Genomic DNA, 20,594 nt, shown 5'->3' with positions numbered 1-20,594 from the left:
ATACAGGTAACGAGGTGAGGCAGGTGTATTTGATGTAGATAATTGGTTGGGATTGGGGCTGTGTCTTAAAGAAAGACTAACTGGCTTGTAGGAGCCAGAATACTTGCTGTTTGGTAGGGGGTCAAATACTTGTTTTTCCTCATCAGATGGTCATCAATTTTTATAAATTCATATGATGTGATTTTCTGGAATTTTCTTTGGGATTCTGTCTTTCACTGTTAGAATGTACATATGATTAAAATTGTAGATTGTTGCATTCTTTGTAAGTGGGCAAACCTGCAAAATCAGCAAGGGGTCAAATACTTATTTCCCCCACTGTAGCTTGATAATCTTAAGGCCAGCAAAACATTCAAAGCATGTTCAAAACTTGATTAGATATACTCAACAATCATTGTTCTCAGAAATTACCTGGATACTTGAGTTTGGAAGATTCTAACCAGAGTTTTATATTACTCTGTCTGTGACAAAAGCCACTTAACATTAGCTCTCCATCCAGCTTATCATTTCCTCCCTGCAGGATCATGTATTATTTATATGGGCTTGGCTACTGTGGAATTTCCCCAAAAACATTAAATGTTAGGATTCGTTTCCCTTTACCCGACAAGGTAATTGCATTTTCTTCTATTTTTTTCCACCCTGGGAACTAATTGCTTTTACTTGAATAATCAGCCCCTAGCACAATGCTGAAGTAGCCCTTTTCCTCACTGGGGACTGGAGCTCTGTACAGGGGTTAACTGAGGACATGGGTAAAGTTTTGGTTGAGTCAGGCACTGAGATTTTGTAGAGCAGCGCTACTGGGCCAAGAGCATAATGTATCATGGAAAACTGGTTTTGAAATCCTGCAGTTATAATTTGGATGAGATTGGTGCTGATGTTGTTGGTAACGGCAAATTATTGCAGACAGGATTTTCTTTTCTTCTCCAGTCAGTAACGATTGCACATTGCTGTGGTTTGTGTTCTCAGCAGCTGCATCAGGAGTACTTTGCTTATAAAACCAACCATTAAGATTGAATGTTGAACACACCTACCCAGCAACAACTGATAATTTTGGCATGCAACAGTGGAAACAGGCTCTTGTCAAACTTAAAAACAATTCTGTCATTGCAAAAATTCCCCTATGTTGTGATCTCATAAAGTTTGCACAGGAAATTTCCCTGGCATGGAGACTGATTGGCTTCTCATGTTAGTCCTGTATGGGTATTTTTTTAATTTTAATTTTTTTACTGACATTGCCCTGAAAGTCATGGGCACATTGAGTCTGCTTAGAAACAGAAGAGAGAGGTAGAAAGAGATTTATCCAAATATGAATTAAAATGCCTGTGGAAATATGCTTGGCTCTGTTTCAGCAGTGAGGATGGCAAGGTTTACTTATTCATATTCCCGTAAACCATCTGGTTCATCTCATAAGCAGTTTAAATTTAAATCACTGTAAAAGCTGCTTCAATTTTATGGGGTTATCAGATGTGCTGTCTTGGACGTCCTGTTGCCTCCATTAATTCATGTTGGCTTTATTGTAGAAAATGTCAAATGTTTGAGGACTGCTGAAGTCACGCCGACAAACATATTTAATATTATTCTTTTATGTTCTGATCTTGTAAAAGGTTTTTGCGAGGTCACAGACAACTTGCTTCAAAGGAACCTACAGTCACTTCACAGTGCCATACAGTAACCAAACTGAGAACAAGAACCTTTTATACTTCTGCTATACATTAAAGCTGCACTGGGTAACTTCCCACTTCGGAAACCCCATGTGGCAGCTTCAGATGACTATTTGCATTTCCCGAGCAAATGAAGGACCCCATTGTAACTGTGTTTCCTAAGGACTAAGTGTATAAACTAGATGTATCTTGACTTCACACTTCTTTTGCAGCTCTAATTTGTGATTTAGGTCTATGTAGAGACTTTATTTTAGGAAGAAGTTGTTCCAAGGAAAAGCAATCGCTTAGTCAAGTCCCATATTCAGGGAAGTGATTCTGAAATCACTTATCACTGCATCAAACAAATATCTATTCACCTGCACTGCATAGCAGTAGAGGCAGAAAGAGTCATCTGTCTCAAAACATGGACAAATACAACAAACGCCAAAGCTGTTCACATGGATAGATATCACTAGAAATAACTGAGAAAATGTGGGTGGTACCACCAACAGTAGGATAGATTTTTCCCATACAAATCATCCTGTGTGCATCTTTACAGTATTTGTCTCCGTGTGTGGCTCATATGGTTCAGTTGCTGCTGTAAGGTGCTTGCAACACCATGTAATGAATCAATCAATGGGTGCACCATCAACCACAAACTGTTTTGGATAAAACTTCTTTGAAGGGCTGCATCACATTAAACGAATATGTTAACTCGCCGACTTTAAAGCATTTATTTATCTCTCTTTATTTGCACATGGTAAGGCATGCAGGCCTCTTACTCCTATCTGAGCATGAATATTACATCCCTGACATACAGGAGAGTCACATATGCAGGTGCTACCACATTCCAAAGATATGAAAATCTCCTATTTCTACTTGAACATGAAAGCCACATTCCCACGATACAGTTATGACAGTTTCTATCTGATTCTTTTGGATTAGTCCAAACACTGCGACATGGGAATGGGACATGACTATATCAGACAGTGGGCTTAGGGAGAATGTGGGTTTCACCTCCTTCTTTGCTTTCATAACTCATAATGACTATGGAAATATACTGTGATACCCAGGTTAGCATCTATATAAATCCAAGGAGTTCAGAGGGATTGCAAAATTATATATTTTCAGAGAAAATTGTATCTGTAGTAGAATCATGACTAATCTTTTTTTAAGACATACAAATAAAGCCTTTGTTGTTTAAGCAAAGTGTGATTGATCAAGGCCTCAAGTCAGGAAACGCATACTTACTGGAGCACTTGAAGTCTGTACCTTCATATGCTACACTAACACAGAGAAGCTTAATCTCTGCCGTCAGACATTCATTCAAGTGGAGGAAAAAAACACCTTTTGTTTCTGACATCACCCTGAACAAGATCCATCCATTGCTGAGCTAAGCGCTGTGAGTCTTTGATCACAGTGAGAGCGTTAACACTTAAATCTGCTCTCCTCTTAATGACTGCGCTGACTTGGCGCTTACGCTCAATGCTAACAGACCAGCTTTGTGCTAAATGGGAGGCCTGTTGCGTCACCTGGTCACACACATGCTTGTGTACGTTCTCAAGCTGTGTGGTCTTAGCAATTTACCTAGAACTTCCTTCATAGGCCTCACTTCGGCTCTGTCAATCAAACACTGTAGTCTCTGAAAGGATGTGAGGTGTTTTGTTTTGTCTACCTGAAGGAAAGATTTTGGAAACCTTAATCTGTTGTTGAATGGAATAGAAAGGAATTCCTTGTTTGAGTCTGTTTATTTAAACTTTATGTATTTATACTGGTTAGTTATTTAAATACAGGTCCGAGGATTGCATCTGCTTATCTGCAGTAAGCCTCTTCAAAATTAAACAGGTGTTAAAGACTGGTGTGGTCCATACAATTTTAGAAGGCTGCATAGTTTTGTTTTAGAATACAAACCAAGTGTACTTAACAATACTAATCATTTTCCAAATTATACATGTCTGATTTATTTCCTATGGTCAATGCAGCCATTGGATTTATTGAAATTCACATAAATTTTTGTCGAAAGCAAGTTATTGTTGCCTGGAAATGCAATTGTTAGCACGTGTATTCCCTGAAGTTGCACTCGGGGACACTCAGACATTCAATATTTCAAAGTGTGCTGGCAAGAAGTAACATTTTATGCAAGAAATGAAATTATTATTATTACTACAACAGTGTTTCCATTTTATTTGTCATCTTTGTTTTATCTTCAGCACTGACTCTTGAACCAAGATTATGATATTAACGTTTTTTGGCGGATGTGCTTTTTATTTAAGTTCAAAGTTACTGTCAAGCGAGCTTAAAGATGCTGGGTTTGGTTTAAAATGATTACATGGTGAGGTCAGCTCTGGGCTAGAGAACAGTGTGATTTTAAGATGTGGTGAGACTACAGCCACAGAGGATTTACGGTATAACAGGGAGGTTTTGCATTTCTAAGTACTTGGATAAAGTTTATGAACCATTTGTTCTGGATTGTTGTGCTGAAACAAAGCTTTGTTTGAATGTGTGTGCACTTACACTGACGGAGGTTTACTCTGTGCAAAGCATGTTCCTATCAGAGTATCTGTGATGTGGAGTTGGGTGATTGAGGTTTGATAAGATTCCATTAACTCAGTCTCTCATTAGATGTGGGTCATTACAAACTTCTTTGGACTGACTGACAGCTGAGTGACTTTGGCTCGCACATTTAGAGCTGTCCAACTACTGTATCCATCATCACCACATAATTATGACCTTTCTTTTTTTTCTTTCTGATCAAGCCTTAATACTGAATCTTTACATCTTAGCGAAGTCCAAGTAAAAAGCACACATAATTGATGTACAAAACTGTGAGCTGTTACGTGGTACACACCTTAGCCAAATCTACAACAGAGCAATAGAATTTGTCTGAAATGGTGGTCGTCATTTATATATAAAACTGCAGTTTCTGTCAGTAACACTAATCTTGAAATCACTTGTTTTGTTGCATGTGCTGTAGTGTCTGCACAGTATGTGTGTACCAGAAGACACTGTCCATCTTGAGAGCAAGTCACGTGTGACTTTGTTCATTCATATAATATATATATTGTGGTGCACAGTTTTGCCCTGTCCACCCTGATGTTATGTTAAACATAGCATTTTGTTCATTTCACTACACTTCACCACTGAACATGTGCAGATGTTGTGCTGTTGATCATTTTATTAAGGAGGTCTTAATAAAAGACCGCACCATTTTGAAACGGCAACCCTTGTCTTTCAAGTATTGCTTGACTAAGAGCAGGGTACTCGTTCATTACAGTCTGACTGAGAAGGTCCCAGTGTGACGCACTGGTATGGCAAAATCCAGAGACTCTCTCCAAAAACTCACTGACCCATTTAAGAAACAGTCCTGTGGAGACGGCAGTGTTTGGATCGACTTTGCTCCTTTTGGAAAGGGAGCAGGCATGTAAACACTAGATTACCCTGTAAACAGACACACACACACTCCCACATTAACCTGTTTACTTAAGTGTTCTTTGTCTTATGTGGGAATACTGCAGTTTTCATGTTGTGACAGGAAAGAATCCCTCATTACATTTACATTTGTCATAAACCTGGTTTCTTCATCTTTTTTTTCATAAAAAGAAGTGCTTTGTTTCTGAGCCACAATATTGACACAAAATTTTCACTGAAACTGTTTATGCAGAAAACATTCATCATGCAGAACAAAGGGTGGAACAAGATCTACTCCTTTCTCTCTCACATTTTAGGCAACCTCTCTCAAACTGTTCTTACTATACTTTTTATTAAATAGTGTGTGCATGTAGTGGACGTTGCGGCCATTTTGGGCTCTGCCGTCATAATTTCTTTTGAAGTGATGTCATACAAAATCAGAATAATAACCTGGCACCATAAGTACAAAAATTTCTCCAGAATATCATGTTTCTCCATAATGAAGATAAATGAATGCATGTATTTTGCAAGGGAGTTTACCTAACTTAAAGCCAGTGTTATTCCTCTGTGACTCAAAGACTTAATCACATGGCAGCATCTTGTACTTCACTGATTCACCTTGAAGTTATTACTGTGAACACGAGAGGACATGGACCGTATCCCCCCCAGCCTTCCTCCTCTCCTCTGCTTTCTTTCTCTTACCCAGATCCATAGCAGGTGGTGCTCAGACTCAGCCAAGCCTGATTACACTGAGAAGTCACACCCTAACCCGAATAACTGACTAAGTTTCTCGCAGCTGACAACGTCTTGGATGTTTTCACTGCTCTACTGTAATTGTTCACAGTATTCTTAAAGCTGGGGCAGGCAAAATTGGACAACTAGCAAGAAACGGCTAGATTTAGAAATTGACCAACTGAAAAAAAATCCCTACCCGTCCTTTCAGGCATCCCTCCAAAGCCACTCCACAAAACACATTTAGGTAGGGAAGTACTTCTTATTGCAGTCCTGCGACAGCCACAGATACTGGATTTCATTTTTGTGTCAAACCATTTGATTAATTGATTGCTGTTGGGATATGAAGAGAATTTAAAATTGTCTACCCCAGTTTTAATGACAACATTCATTACTGCTACACACAGCCAAATTTCTCCAACATGATCAGCTGTATGCTTACAAATATGCTGTTGGGATGATGCATGACACAGGACAAGCACTGATTTGGCAAAGCTCTTGTGGTTTCCTGCTACATCATGAGAACTTGAACGAGTGCAAAGTGTGTCTCTTAGTTTTCATGGCGATATGTCCAGCTGTTAACTCTCTGACCCTGTGGAGGAACATCTGCAGTGATGTCATGTACGGGCAAAGACGGAGCCTAGTGACGGGCTGAGCCGTGGGATTTCTGGCCGATACACTTTGGCTGGTCTTTACAGCTGACAACACAGAAGATATAGAGAGAAGTCCGTGTCTAGCGGTGAGGCAGCCAACAGGCCAATCACAGCTTGATGATTCCAGGTTTCTTTGAATTCAGGGAGTGTTTGGAAAATATTTGTTAGAGGTTGATTTAACTTGCTTAGATTTTACTGTATCAAGACTGCAAGACAGTCTTGAATATATTACCAATTCTGCTTAACTCAGATATACTCACAATTAAATTCCTCTCAAGAGAAATAAAAACTAAGCACTTTCACTGTAGCACTGAACTTCCCATTGTTTGTGGCACAGCTAGAGTTTGTTCTTTTGGAGTTTGAATGCACTTACAGTAAGTCACTTTGGACAAAAGGGTCTTCCAAAAGAAAGTAATGCTACAGTCAAACGGAATGAAGTATTTTACTGTTCAAAGGCTATTTAATCACAACCACATCCAGATTTTGGCTCTAGGAAAATTTAGGAGTGGTCTGAAAACTTTTGATTTGTTTTAGCCTCCAGAAATGTTTGCAAGTTGTTTTTAGAACTGTCCTCCTTCCTTAGACTTGTTATCTTAAAGTGTCCCAGAGATGGTGTAGAAACAAAGCAGGTCTAAACTAAAATCCTCTGAGGGGTGGAAAATATTAATATACCTCAGATGCCTCACTAGCACCAGACAAGACCCCTGTGATTTCTGACTTCTCTAACCTCTGACGTTACACCTTCAATTTCCATGCACTAACATTGGTTGCACAGGCATCATGAACATGTGTAGGCGATGTGTGTTTCATTTCGGTGCAACGTTAACATGATCGAATGTTACACATCTGTTACACTTTATGGCGTAAGCACACATACTTGCAATAATGACACACAGGTCTTGCTCTCTCGCTCTCTCAAAATGCATCCTTCCTAGGAGACTGCATCAAGAGATGAGTGTTAGGTGTGGGGACATAGCGCTTCACACCTACCAGCATCAGCTTTTCTCAACCCTGCACAGATACGCTACAAGACGCGACAGCGCTACACATGCCTCTACGTGTAACTAGAACTTTGTTAAAGCAGAACTCTGCTAGGTTTAAGTGTAGTGTCAGATGTTGTTTGATAGTGCAGCACACCTGACCGTTCACTCAACATCACACCTGCTTCTACGGTGGAGTGCAAGTTAGCCAGGCAGGCATGCATTTGAAGTACTGGTGTGCACGTATATTGAGATATTCCGCCCCTCAAACAATCCAGGTTAGTTACAGTATTGAGCTACAGTGCAGGTTATACAGCAGAACGGTGTGGGCTGTGCTTCATTGTTGTGTTTTTTTAATTGCTTAACTCTGTAGGGTTTCAATCCAATTAATGCATGTGGAAAGGAGTGTGCCTCTCTTCCTGTGAGGAGCCTTGCTTGTCCCCACACACACACACACACAGTTGGCCTCTCTTTTCCCCATTATTTTTTTCTTTGTCGATCCTGTACACGCGCGCGCACACACGCCACGCGGTTAGCCTAATTTACAGGAGCTGCCACTGCGCAGCACGTGTGTATTAGTCTAACCTAATGCCTTCCAGATGCCAAGCCACTATACCCTGCTGCCCATACGCTCTAAAAGAACACACGATTGTTCCAGGGGTCTTCCCACTAAGGAGAACCAGGTGTAGAGGGAAATTAGAGTGTGCATGTCTGACAGAGAGCAAGCTAGAGAGAAGGCTGCCTTCCATGCTGAAGGACTTGTGGATATAAGTGTGCATTCAGCCGTGTATACAATATTGGTAAGTTTACAGAATAAGATGAGAGGGAAGCCCCTTCTCACCCTCTTGGCAAGCTCAATAGGTTGTAAATGTCTAAAGACAGAAGCAAAGATTGTTGGAGCCTCCCAGACTGTCTTATAATGATCCAGAGTGCTCATGGAGAAACTGTGTGGTGAAAATCAGGAGGGATTTATGACCGACCATGGTTGTTCTCCAGCTTCATGGTTAAATTTAAAATGAGTATAAATAAAATGTATATTAAGGATTACTGAATGTATAGATGGATCTATTCAACTTAATTAATTTCTGAAATTTCAGTGTAAGAAATGAAAAGATGAAAGATGACAGCTCCCACACTGTACTGTGGAATGCTTTAATTTCTAGGATAACATATCAGTCCTCTGACCCATGGCTGGATTAACCCACTAGGTGGCCCCAGTGCAGAAATGAGCTCTGGACCACCACTGGCCCCTTTCTCTATGGATTGTGTACCCTGTCACCTTGAAGTACCCATCAAACACTGATCACACAGCACTACACATGGCAGCTTAATTAGGTTTTGTCCAGCTGCTATTTCCAACCACTGCTTGCCACAGGTTTACTGTGTATCAAATTAGTTTATGATAATTTGATTAAACACAAACTTACTAATCAAGTTTGTGTTTAAAGACAAACATCTATTATTGCCCTTAAGAGTAGGTAATCAACAACAACTTTAAGGGCTTTATCTCTTCGATAACGTATTTTAGTGGTGTATAGGCTCAAATATATTTGCCCAGACTGGCACAAAGCAAACTGAGGGCACCTTTTTTTTTTTTTCTGACCTTTGTGAAATGCAAGCCGTACAAGAGCCTGAATAGTTTATCATCATAATAATAGACCTACTGTATAGGAAAGCAATAAGTGTGGTTAAACAAAGTGCCAGATAGTTCAGAAATTAAAAGATTTTCACTTCACTTGAGAAGACAGCTAAAGGGAGATCTGGCCACATGTGCATTCTGACAAACAGGATTTGTCATACATCATTAATACACTAATTGCAGTGACTGAGATAATAGAGGCTCTTGGCACCAAGAGGCAACAAATGCACGAAATGCTAAATTCTTGACCAGTGAGGTTCAGTTTAACCCTTGACACCGTGTTGTTTCCATATGGCAGCAGTTTTCTTCTTCCTCTTTGTTTGACTATCTCACACGTGTTTATTTTTGTTTGCTAATGTTGTCAGTATGCCAATGATGCACTCTGTGATACACTTTGTTGCATGAGAAAAGTATTTTCTTTTCTGCTCCCCTAACATGGCTTCCACCTCTTTGGTTCTGTTTTGCAGACCGTGGTTCTCAGGGAGCCTTGGATCTGACGGAGTTGATCGGCGTTCCGCTTCCTCCCTCTGTCTCCTTTGTTACGGGTTTCGAGGGTTACCCCGCTTACAGCTTCGGCCCGGACGCCAACGTGGGCCGCCTCACAAAGTCATTCATCCCTGACCCATTCTACTATGACTTCGCCATCACGGTCACAGCTAAACCTACCACACGGCGTGGTGGTGTGCTGTTCGCCATTACAGATGCTTACCAAAAGGTTGGTGACATACATCTAAAACTCTGTTCCTGTGTCTTTTCCTGTTATCTTTTCTGCTTCATGTAAACAGAAAGTAAATAACAATTTTCTACATGTCCAGATTGCACACTTGGGTATAGCGTTGTCTGAGGTAGAGGATGGTTCCCAGAGAGTCATATTGTACTACACCGAGCCAGGAACAAGAGGTGGGACCCAGGAAGCAGCTTCCTTCAAAATGGGAGACCTGACGGGGAGATGGGCGAGGTTTACCCTGACTGTACAGGGGGCAGAGGTGGGTGGACTGTGTTCAGTGCACTTTGTTTGTGTGTGTGTGTTGCATTTCAACATCAATAAATCAGGATCATTTTCATTATTTTAGTGACGAGACTGGCTGGGTCCGCTGTTTTCTGCACTGCATTTAAAAGTGGGTGACTGTCTTTATGCATTCCAGTGCAGTCCAGCGGATTGCATGCAAAATCCGTACAAACAATTTTTCCAGAAACCATTTTGAAAGTTTTCAGTTTCACACAGTGGGGGGGAAAATACCTCCTTTTTATTTATGGTAAATCTTAAAAAACGGATCATGATTATAAGTTTGTTTTTAGAACAGACTAAATAATTTACTGAATAATTTTAATTAGTTATCAGAAAACATTACTCAAACTGCTAATGTTATTTCTAGTGAGTATTTACAGCAGCAGGACAAGTGCATGTTGGATTGACTCAAAATAAACTACCGTGCTTGTGTTTGGGGTATTGAAGGCGTATGTCACCCAGTGTACTATGCCTCATTTATGTCTTTTTAAATAGTGTCTGGACAACAATTAAGCTCTATGGCACAGAAGAACAAGATTTATCAGGCTTTAGCTACATACACAATACTTGTTAATATGTTAAATTCACAGCTGGTTTTAGTCTTTGCATGGGAACAGAACATCTTTTTATTTTTTTAATTATTTAACCAGGTAGGCCGATTGAGAACAGATTCTCATTTGCTATGGGGACATGGCCAAGATGGTGCAAATTCGTGCAGGACAACATGTAGTTACACACACATGATCAGACTTATCCTTTGACAGTATTCTGATGATGTTTGTAGAAGAATTAGATATTCACTATGAAAGCTGAAACGGTATGTTGCTTGCAGGCCTTTTTTGATCACACACAGGAGTGTTAAATGGGCTTTTTCCTTTTACAGATGTTCATTTAATATGTGAGGATGTTGTCATAAAAGGCTGAGAGCTTACATAGTCACTGTGTACGTGACTGCATGGAATAAAGTTTCTTCTACTGATAATATTTTAGCCTCAAGTGTTCCGTCTGTTATCAATTGCTGGAAGTCAGTATTTGCCCTTGTCACTCAGGTGCGTCTCTACATGGACTGTGAGGAATACCACCGTGTTGCCTTCACCAGGAGCCCTCAGCCTCTGACCTTTGAGGCCAGCTCGGGGATCTTCGTAGGGAACGCTGGGGGTACGGGCCTGGCGAGGTTTGTGGTGAGTCTGGATACTAGTGGATTTATTGTTGTGTGTGTTAAGTGTACGCACTACTGCAACAACTCTGTGTACTCTCTGTACATCTCTGGCAACATGAGCACTTTTGAGAGTTTTGAGAGCTGCATTTCTGTTTAGTTAATTCCTCATTCCTAATGTCGTCAGGTTTGGATCAGTGGTTGACAGTAGATGTCAAATCCACTCTTAGTTGCAGAAACAAACGTGGCGTTTGGGCAGTTGCCTATTTTACATTTGAACCATGAACACAATAGTCTTTGTTGGCAGCTTTATGACCGCCACAGGAGACGAGGAATGAATGACTGCATGTGTTTATGAGCACTGCTTTATCCTGTGAGAGCTCATAAATGACAAGCTGTATATGATTTACATTTTTGGAATATAGTTGATCTCTCATCTTGAATGACTTGCACTGAGTGCAACTGGCAATTCTTTAATTAAAAAGAATAGAATCAAAAAATAGTAAGGATGGGAGGTTCAAATCCCATGCAATTGTTAATAAATACCCCAGTGTGGTTATAATGAGGGGGTGTGACAGAAGTGCTGAGAAATCCGGGGAAGAGGTAGTAGGACATGCAGTGCTGTGTTCTGCTTTCAGTGCTCTTTTAATAGAAAATAAACCAGTAAATGCCTCAGGACTTAATCCCAGTGATCTATAATTTGCTTTTTTGTAATTTAAAGGAAAGGATGTTTGTCCCAATATAGCAGGAGGGATAATGAATATTACATTTTAATAAAAGTAGATCACATATTATAAAACATTGCCAACAATTCATTTTCTGAATAAATCAACTCGTGGCCGGTGGATAAACTAGAAGAATACATGACTTGTGACCTTTTTAAAAAAATTAAAAACAGGCCTGCATTGTAACTTTTATCCCCTCTTCTCCTCTGATTTGTAGTATGTAAGTCCATGTGAAAGAAAAACTACACGATGTTTAGTTTCCAGGACAGTGGAAAGAAGTTCATATAAGCCAAGCAGCTTTTTTTCATCTCACTAAGATTTTATTAGTGAAATCTGAGGAGAGTTTCAAAGAAATCCAATGAGCCAGAGAGGGAGAAAATGTTTGAGGATTTTTTTTGGTCTCTCGGGGGAAATCTAACAAATAGGTTTCTCTACCTACAGTTAAAACAAACTCTGACTTGGGTATTTATACCGTGAAGAGCTGAAGTTTCATTTCAGAACAAAATCACTTTTCAAAAGGTTCATCATTTTTTCAAAAGATTAATATTTTTGTCATATTTGTTTCGACTCCAGATGATGACTTTGTATTTTTTATCAGAGGAGAATTTTTATTGACTTTACAGGGGCTTGGTGGGGTAGCAGGAACATTGGCCTGATAATAAAGACAACAAGATGTTGTTTTTCCGCATAATACTACAATTTAATTTAGTGGATAGTCTTTATTAAGATAAAATTACTATTATTTTATCCCACAAGTCTAATTTTTGTTGAATCTTTGCTAACATACAGATTTATCTGATAAAACCTCTACCAGACAAGTCCACTGGAGTAACACGCAGATGTTTTAAATTTAGAAAGAGCAAGGGTAGCAAGGCATACCCCTTTCTCTTAGGACTTTTTAGATTAAGATACTTTGTGAAGATGGACCGAGTTGTCCAGATATCAGAAAATAAAAAGATGAAGTGATGGTGAAAAGTCAGGATTCTAAGGCTGGGATACCTGCCAGGAAATCAGAAACAAGCATCAGAATTGGACATTTTTATCTTTAAAAATGGCACCATCAATCCAGGGATAACACCCATCACTCAAACCACCATTGCTCACGAGTTGTAAACCTCCACTATGGCCGTCCTCTTGTGATCAGTCACCCAGAGGCCCTCTATAGCTCGTTCTCTCATCTCTTGCCATTAAAGCGTCATCCTTTTCACTTCTCCCTTCCCTCTCTTCATATAGTCGTCCCCTCTCAGACAAAGAGGACCACTAGTTGACCGTCTGTTTCTAGCTGTGCAGTGTTTGAACTGGCAGCTCCGTCAGATCTTCCTGTCTGCTCCCCGGGGGAGCAGAGCCACGCAGCAGCAGTAGCTCACTGCAGTAGTACACTTCACACACAGCTTCACATGAACACATGCAAACAAAGAGACTGAAATATATTCCCCCACACTGACTTATTCACTGATATTTTGGCTTTGCTTAGTTTCACTGAAACACATCCCATGCTGGGTGTTGGAAGATGTTTGTGTGTGGCTCTTTTTCTGAGAGAGAGAATGAGAGAGCAAACTATGAGTTATTATCCCTGAGCAACTGAATATAGTTAGTAACCATAACACTGAGGAAAAAACACTGTCAAGTATGCTTATGTTCTGGTTGTGTGCATGTGTGTTGAGTATTTCTTGCCACATATGTAAGCATGCAGCTATTGAGCTATATAAATAAAAATGAAACCACAACCTGTTTTCTCACAATGGTGACTTTTTGCTGCAGAATTTGATCTTTGTCTCTGTTTTTACCAAAAATATTTTGTTTTTGTCTGTTTTGCAGACTTGGCAATAAAACATAAGCTCAAGTACCTGTGTGGGACAGCTTTGTTAAATGTTCATTTTGGATTGAACAGTGAAAATATACTGAGGTCTGCTAGTCCTCAAAACACATAATAAAAGAACTGCTGTGTAATAGTATCACTTTACGGTCCACAAGTCATGGTACATATAATCAAATTCAATGATGAACCCTTGTGGCAAAAAGAGGCTCTCATCACATTATCTGATCATTTGTATGTGCAGTAACGTATCTAAGTTTCCGTATAGCGTGTTTGAAATCATTTAAAAACGGGCTGACCTCGCCTGCAGCAGCAATGGCATCTGACACACGCACATGCTTGGCCAGCAGCAGCTCACGTTACCCGCTGTCTGTTGCTTTGGCAACAATGTCTTCCTCAACACGGCGAGTGCCAGTGCCTGCAGACACAGAACAGTACCTTAGAAGTACTTAACTTTTTTCTCAGCCATCCCTGACATCTGAAAACTCCTGAGTACAAGCTGCAAAGTGTACACAGACCGTCATTCACATCCTAGACTACCACCAGCAGGAGCTCTGATACGTTTTAACCTAAGTGAGGAACGCCTCTTTTGTACTATTGCACAGTTTGACCATCAAAGTCTCACCAGGTAATGTTTGTACTTTTTACAGATGACGAGGCATATAAGCCTGTCCTAAACTACAGTACAATGCCAACAACTGTCTGGGTGATTTATTTGCAACCATTCAGAATTTGCCACAGAGTTCCACTTACAGATTCAGTTCTGAGATATCTAATTACAAATATAATGATCAGCAGTAAATGCAGGCCAGACTTCTTGTGGATGAAGCAAACTACTACCCTGATTTTTAACAGAATTCCAATTAACCAATAAACAAAAATATCAAGTCTAAAATAGTTCCTTGACCCAAAATGGAAGGTCAGTCCCCCCATATGTGACTGTGTGAAAGCATTATTGTCTCCAGAACAAGCGGCTGTATGACCTTTTTAAAGATCTCCTGTTAACCTTGATTGTGTGCATGCATGCATCTGTGTGTGTGTGTCTGTGTTTTGTATGAAGAGATTTTCAAGTGTTAGCAAGCTTATGAATGTGTAACTCAAGCAGCCTGACAAATCTTCCCACTGCCTTCAAGTATTTATCTTTATACAATTATAAATGTTTTACAAACCAGCTAAATCATTCATCCATGCCGAGACTCAGTTTGACAGGGAATTCACATACTAAAATGTTTGAAAGAAGTGGAAACGTTTGCGTGTCTCATTCTTTGTTTATTTCAGATGTGTTGTTTACTGCTCAAACAGATGGGTCTGATTTTGGTTGCTACCCTAACTCATATCCACCCTTTCTTTCTCTGTCTTTCCCTCCATCTCTCTCACTCCTTCACCGCCATTATAGGCTGTGCTTCATTACAATTTAAAACAGGTGTTTGTCCTCTAGCCTGAACTCAAGATCAATAACCTCTGCTGAAATTGCCTTTAGCAAGTCAAGCTTATGTAATTTAAATCACTCAGATTTAAAGAACCATTTACAGTTGCATATGTGCACCCCCCCCATACACTAAATCACTGGAAAAACACTTTACCCCTTCAGGTGAAGTGGGGCCCTTTTTTCACTGGCATACAATGGTTGCGTACATCAGACATTTCCACACTTGCTCATGAACAGATTAAAGGATCTGAAATTCTCTGAGAATAGTGACATCCTGAACAGAAGACCAACACTTTGCCTTCAACAACCATAGACAACAAGTGTGTGCTTTCAGGTCATAGTGGATTCAGAAATTTTCAGAAAGCTAACAGGATTGTTTTGTTTTAATAATTTCTCTACATTATAAACAAAAATGCATCACAATCTGTGTGACACCACAATTTCAGTGTTACACCAGTAGACCATAGATCAAACAGTTTGTTAAAGTTCATACCTTGGGTCTAATGCTTTACGTTTGAATAAAAACATAATGTCTTAATTGAATATTGAGCTTTTAAGTGTAATTTAAGCACTAATGCGTCACTGGGTACATTAACATCTCTGTATTGACAACTTGATGCTACAGTGTACCTAAAATCCTACCTAAAGTCTTTTAAAACCTTTTTACATGTATTGGGGTTTAAATAATTAATAGATACAAAAAGTTTTGGGGCCTGCAATGCAATCCTTGAGGGCAACTATGCCCATCAAAAGTAGTCCGTTAAAAGTGCTTGTTTTTGTTGCTAACAGGCTCAGATTGGTATTCTAATAGTGTGACAACATTATGGAAAGGATCTCTACGGAGAGGGGCCTTTTTGTTGAAGAGTAAGATGACTTACTGACTTACGTTTCCACCGTCATCTTAAACTCACAACTCGCCTCTCACGAGATTTCAGAGCGATACTTTTCCTTGTGTGTGACTTTTGTTAAACAAAAAGGAACTTACTCTTTAACAAAACGACCTCTATAGGGATCCCTTTCCTTTTGGACCAATTCCAAAACATTTATCGATTATTCATTTACTGTTAAAAAATTCCCTTTTAAACCTGAACGGGAGAACCCGGTCAAGACGTTAATGTGTTCATACTCCTTAAATACTGTGCCTTGTCATGGCACAAGCATATTCCTGGGATGCTTCCAGAAACATGCGGGTGAATGACCAACACAAACCTCTTACAACAAGATGTAATATCTTTTGGCAGAAAATGCATTTTCTATATAAAGTAGCATTCATGACACCAGTTGAAGCATTGATGTCTGTAGCGTTTAGTGTTAATACTACTACGGATATCCCTTGTTGAGACACAGACATGATATCCAGCAGCTGCTACCAGGCTCGAAGATGGTCCAAACAAATCAGGGAACTGGTGTGAACAGGGGTTTCACGCTGAGTATACTTTACTGCTCTACAAACCTTTTGGCAGTATTCAAATGAGAGATGATTAAAAAAATGAACCATAGTGTTTGATAAGATATCATTTAATAACCCTTAACATTTACATTTAATACCTGCTGATGATTTGAGTCCTAAAGCACAAAATGTAGAGGCAGTTGTGTATTTGAATTATTGGTACTAAGTGCACTAAAAGGAAACTTTTTTTAAAAATGTGAATTTGCACAAATATCCACGTGGTAATATTGTGCTTGGGATATGGGATGGTAAAAATTGCGAGCGTGATACACCTGTTTGACTCCTAGATGTTTGTCGATGTCTATTTGAGGGTGCGTCTTACTGTGTGCAGTTGTGCTGAATAATGTGTGTGGGGTAATGAGGGAAGGAGAGATGGATAAACTGTTTTTGCTGAAAGAAAGAAGCAGTATGCTGGTGCGTGGGAAATGTACGCTAGGCTTCAATAAAATGTAATGATACAGAATTAACTAAATTACCACGCAACATAACCCGGACTCTCCTTCTCCTTCCACTCCTCGTTCTCTCTCCAGGGCTCCATCCAGCAGCTGGTACTGAATTCAGATCCCACGGCCCCAGATGACCAGTGTGAGGAGGACGATCCGTATGTGAGTGTGCACCAAAACACACACACAAAACAGAAAGTCTGAAAGAACTTAGGTTCTTACTTGTCCTGGAAGAACACACAGCCTCAGCAGGCCAACATGGAACTATTCCTCCCTCTACTGGTGAAAAAGGTGCACTACAGTAAACTATATGGAAAATAATATATGGACTGTCTGTCTACATACCTTTGTGTATTTGGTCCTCCTTAATCCAAATGCAGGAAATCTTAAAGCCACAGCATACAATTGTTTTTGACAATAGTGTGCTTCCAACAGTTTCAGGAAGTCCCTTTTCTTTTTCAAGATGACAATGCATTAGTACAACCAAGAATGTGACAGTTTAATATATTATTCAAGTGTTTAATAATAATACTACACTTCAAACTTGACAATAAATTCATATGTTCCTAAAGTGAAATCAGTGGGAATTTAAACATCGAGCTAATATGCTGATTCCTACTCTATTCATCTGTCATTAAAAAAAAAAAAAAGATTATAAATTGCTTTGCAAATGAAACATTTCACATGCTAGACAAACACCAGTAACAGTTACATGCTTTATATAACAGCTGTGTCTGTAGTAAGTAATTGCTATATCTATCTGAAATTATTTATCCAGAGATAATGGCTTGAGTCAGTGACGTGGATTAGCTCATGTTTGGTTGCACATTTTGCATCAGTCTTACAATTTAGTATGCTTGAAGCATGCTTCCTCCAGCCCATAATTTCTTTCTCATTTCTTTTTTTTTTTTTCTTAAATTCAGAATATCTTTCACTTTCTTATTCTGCCAATTGAAATCAGCTGCCATTTGTCCTCTCAATAGTATTTAATTTGGTCTGTCTCCATATTTATCTACCGACTCCTTTTTTCCCCCTGCTCTCATTTCTCTCTTCAGGCCTCTGGATATGGAAGTGGCGATGACGCTTATGAAGACATTGAAGGGAGAGACGAAGTGAAGAAGATTGTGGAGGAGAGAGAGTTTACAATGGTGTGTGTATATACACACACACTACACCACACAATGCCTCTGTCCTTCCCATTTAGCTGGGTTGGACTTGGACCAAAGAAAAGTGTTCTTATCTTTACAGGCCTGGTGGAGGCTAGAACATGGTGATATGCTTCCTGCCAGCTCTGTGCTCTTTGAAAAAGAAAGTTGAATACAACAGGGCAACAGAAGAGAGACAGGGGTGTAAAGAGTACTAGATTATTTTACTTAAGGAAATAGTGTCCTTTCTTCTTCTTGCCAACATTTAGATGAGAGATTTGTAGCAATAACCTCAGCTGAGCAGAAAGACCGAAAGCAGCTGGATACAGCAGGATCTGTCCAAATCAAGAGATTACAGAGAGTCACTGGCCCAGCCAAGAAATAGTTAATCTCCATAAAACGTTAGCAATTTTACGTTTTGGTTTGTCTATGAAACACACACACACAAATCAACCAAACAAGATGAAACATACAATATTTCAGTGGTGCTGGTAGGTGTACCTTTAAAGTCTAGCATGTCAAACATGAAAGTATGATCTAACTCTCAGCAAGACAGTAAATAAGTGAGGTACTACTATTAAGGATAAGTAGTTACCTAGCAGACTTTAATCACAAGAAAATGGCTAACATGTCATCCTGTTTTTTTTTTTTTTTTTTTGAAAGGAGAAAAATATACACACATTCAGAAATTAATTCATTTGCCATAATAAGAGTACTTTTTCAGCCTTGTAGAGAAATCTAAATTCAAGTCTAATGTAAGTGTCTCTATTCAGCGAAACTTTACTGTCTCACTGGGGAGCTTACAGCACAGCCCCAGCCTGGTTGGTTACTGGAGCTACTAAAGATTTTAATGCTTTTCTTAAGAGGATGTAGATGGACGGTATCAGGAGAGTTTAGAGAGGTTTGTTTCATTGACCTAGATTTTCTTCCTCAACTCCAGACCACCGTGGTCCAACTGAAATCATTTTTCTCTGACTTTGTTGATGGTACCTGAAGTTACCTCAGTGCTATGTCACTAAGATTTTGAAATCTTATAAATTTAATTTATAGCAAGAGGTGTTTTCCAGATGTGTGACTGATCTAATTCAGCCAGTTCTGAGCTATTTAAAAAATGCCCGTCTCTGCCACAACTGGGCAGTCAAAAGGAGGATTCAAATCCCTAAATCTACGCTCTTCAGGAAAGAAAAGATTCTTTGCTTTTTCATATTTAGTCATTCCAATGGATAATTCATAAGCAGGACAGGGGCACGAGGTTTTATCACCACAACAGACCTTGTAAAAAGAATGCAGAAATAATTTTGAAGTAATGCAAGGCTGTGCACCAGGTTTGAGACTGAAGGCAACATTCCACACATTGCACAGTCTGACACTGTAGTTGGATCTGGTCTGAGGGAAAACATTTCCTGTCATATAACACCCCTTTGCTCTGTTTTGACTGTTTCGTTGAAACAGACAATGAAGCTGCTGTTTATGAATACATCAACAAGTCTCAAGCTAAATTAATAAGTACACACTCTAGGCTTTTGAATCAAATTTTTTTTAATGCATGTCTGTGGAATATAATATATAAAACACACATACTGATTATTTCAATTCAGATTATTCATCTAAGAGCGTATACATTTATTTTAATTAGACCTTGAATTAAAAAAGCAAAACAAAACTTTATCCTTCCACGTTTTTGTGAGGTATAGATTATTGCTATTTGTTTTCAGCCCCTCCCAGAGCTGGACCCAACTTACAGCACCCCAGTCCGAGCTCCGCCCACTGAGATGTCAGTAGGTGATGATGAAGACATAGAGGAGACTTCTGGACAGGAAGTGGAGACGACTACAGTAAGAGGTAAAGAAAAAGAAATCTAACTTTTCTATTTTAGGAAATGTATCTTTGGTGGGTTACGGTTGGGGGGTATTATGCCAAAAATGTATGTAATCCTCTGTCTCACACACAAGCATTTATTTTACATCTGTGTGTCGACCATACAGTCAACGGTGCTGATGTTGTAATGCATGAGCAAGTCCAGGCTGCTCCTTCTGTGATGCATTTCTCAAATTAGCCAGCAGATGGTGCTGAAAGAGACAATATAGCTGCCCCTCCTTCACAGAGAAGCAGCCCTCCCTTTATCTGACTGGCCCTAAATTAAAATTTCTCATGCTTATAGGTCACATGGGGTACCATTCTGTACGGTACCACCTTTTCAAATCATGCTTACAAAGTGCCATGTTATTTTGTTTTTTTTGTTTTTTTTTGAAAATTAAACACACTTTTTTGTCTTTGTGACAGTGACATCATTTGCGACAGAAACTCCAGCCTCCCTACTGGAAACTGTAAGTAATGATTTTCTTCATAATTTAGATGGTGACGTAAAGTGC

General features: G+C 39.5%; 1 protein-coding gene across 3 annotated transcripts in view; it reads left to right on the top strand.

Annotated features, from left to right (window-relative positions):
- Positions 1 to 20,594, top strand: part of LOC123961966 (collagen alpha-1(XVIII) chain-like) — a 59,662-nt gene that overhangs the window by 23,336 nt on the left and 15,732 nt on the right. For 2 of the 3 annotated variants that reach the window (XM_046037852.1, XM_046037927.1), the window contains exons 3-9: positions 9,517 to 9,764; positions 9,865 to 10,035; positions 11,108 to 11,239; positions 17,165 to 17,239; positions 18,133 to 18,225; positions 19,938 to 20,064; positions 20,506 to 20,549. In XM_046037852.1, the coding sequence (XP_045893808.1) occupies positions 9,517 to 9,764; positions 9,865 to 10,035; positions 11,108 to 11,239; positions 17,165 to 17,239; positions 18,133 to 18,225; positions 19,938 to 20,064; positions 20,506 to 20,549 (890 nt within the window). Of the gene's footprint in view, positions 1 to 8,039; positions 8,211 to 9,516; positions 9,765 to 9,864; positions 10,036 to 11,107; positions 11,240 to 17,164; positions 17,240 to 18,132; positions 18,226 to 19,937; positions 20,065 to 20,505; positions 20,550 to 20,594 lie in introns of those variants that run through there. The other variant, XM_046038003.1, reaches the window with a different exon arrangement.

Source organism: Micropterus dolomieu, linkage group LG01, assembly GCF_021292245.1.
Source record: "Micropterus dolomieu isolate WLL.071019.BEF.003 ecotype Adirondacks linkage group LG01, ASM2129224v1, whole genome shotgun sequence".
Lineage (NCBI taxonomy): Eukaryota > Metazoa > Chordata > Actinopteri > Centrarchiformes > Centrarchidae > Micropterus > Micropterus dolomieu.
Note: the sequence above shows the minus strand (reverse complement) of the source record. Positions and strands in the feature narration are given on the sequence as shown.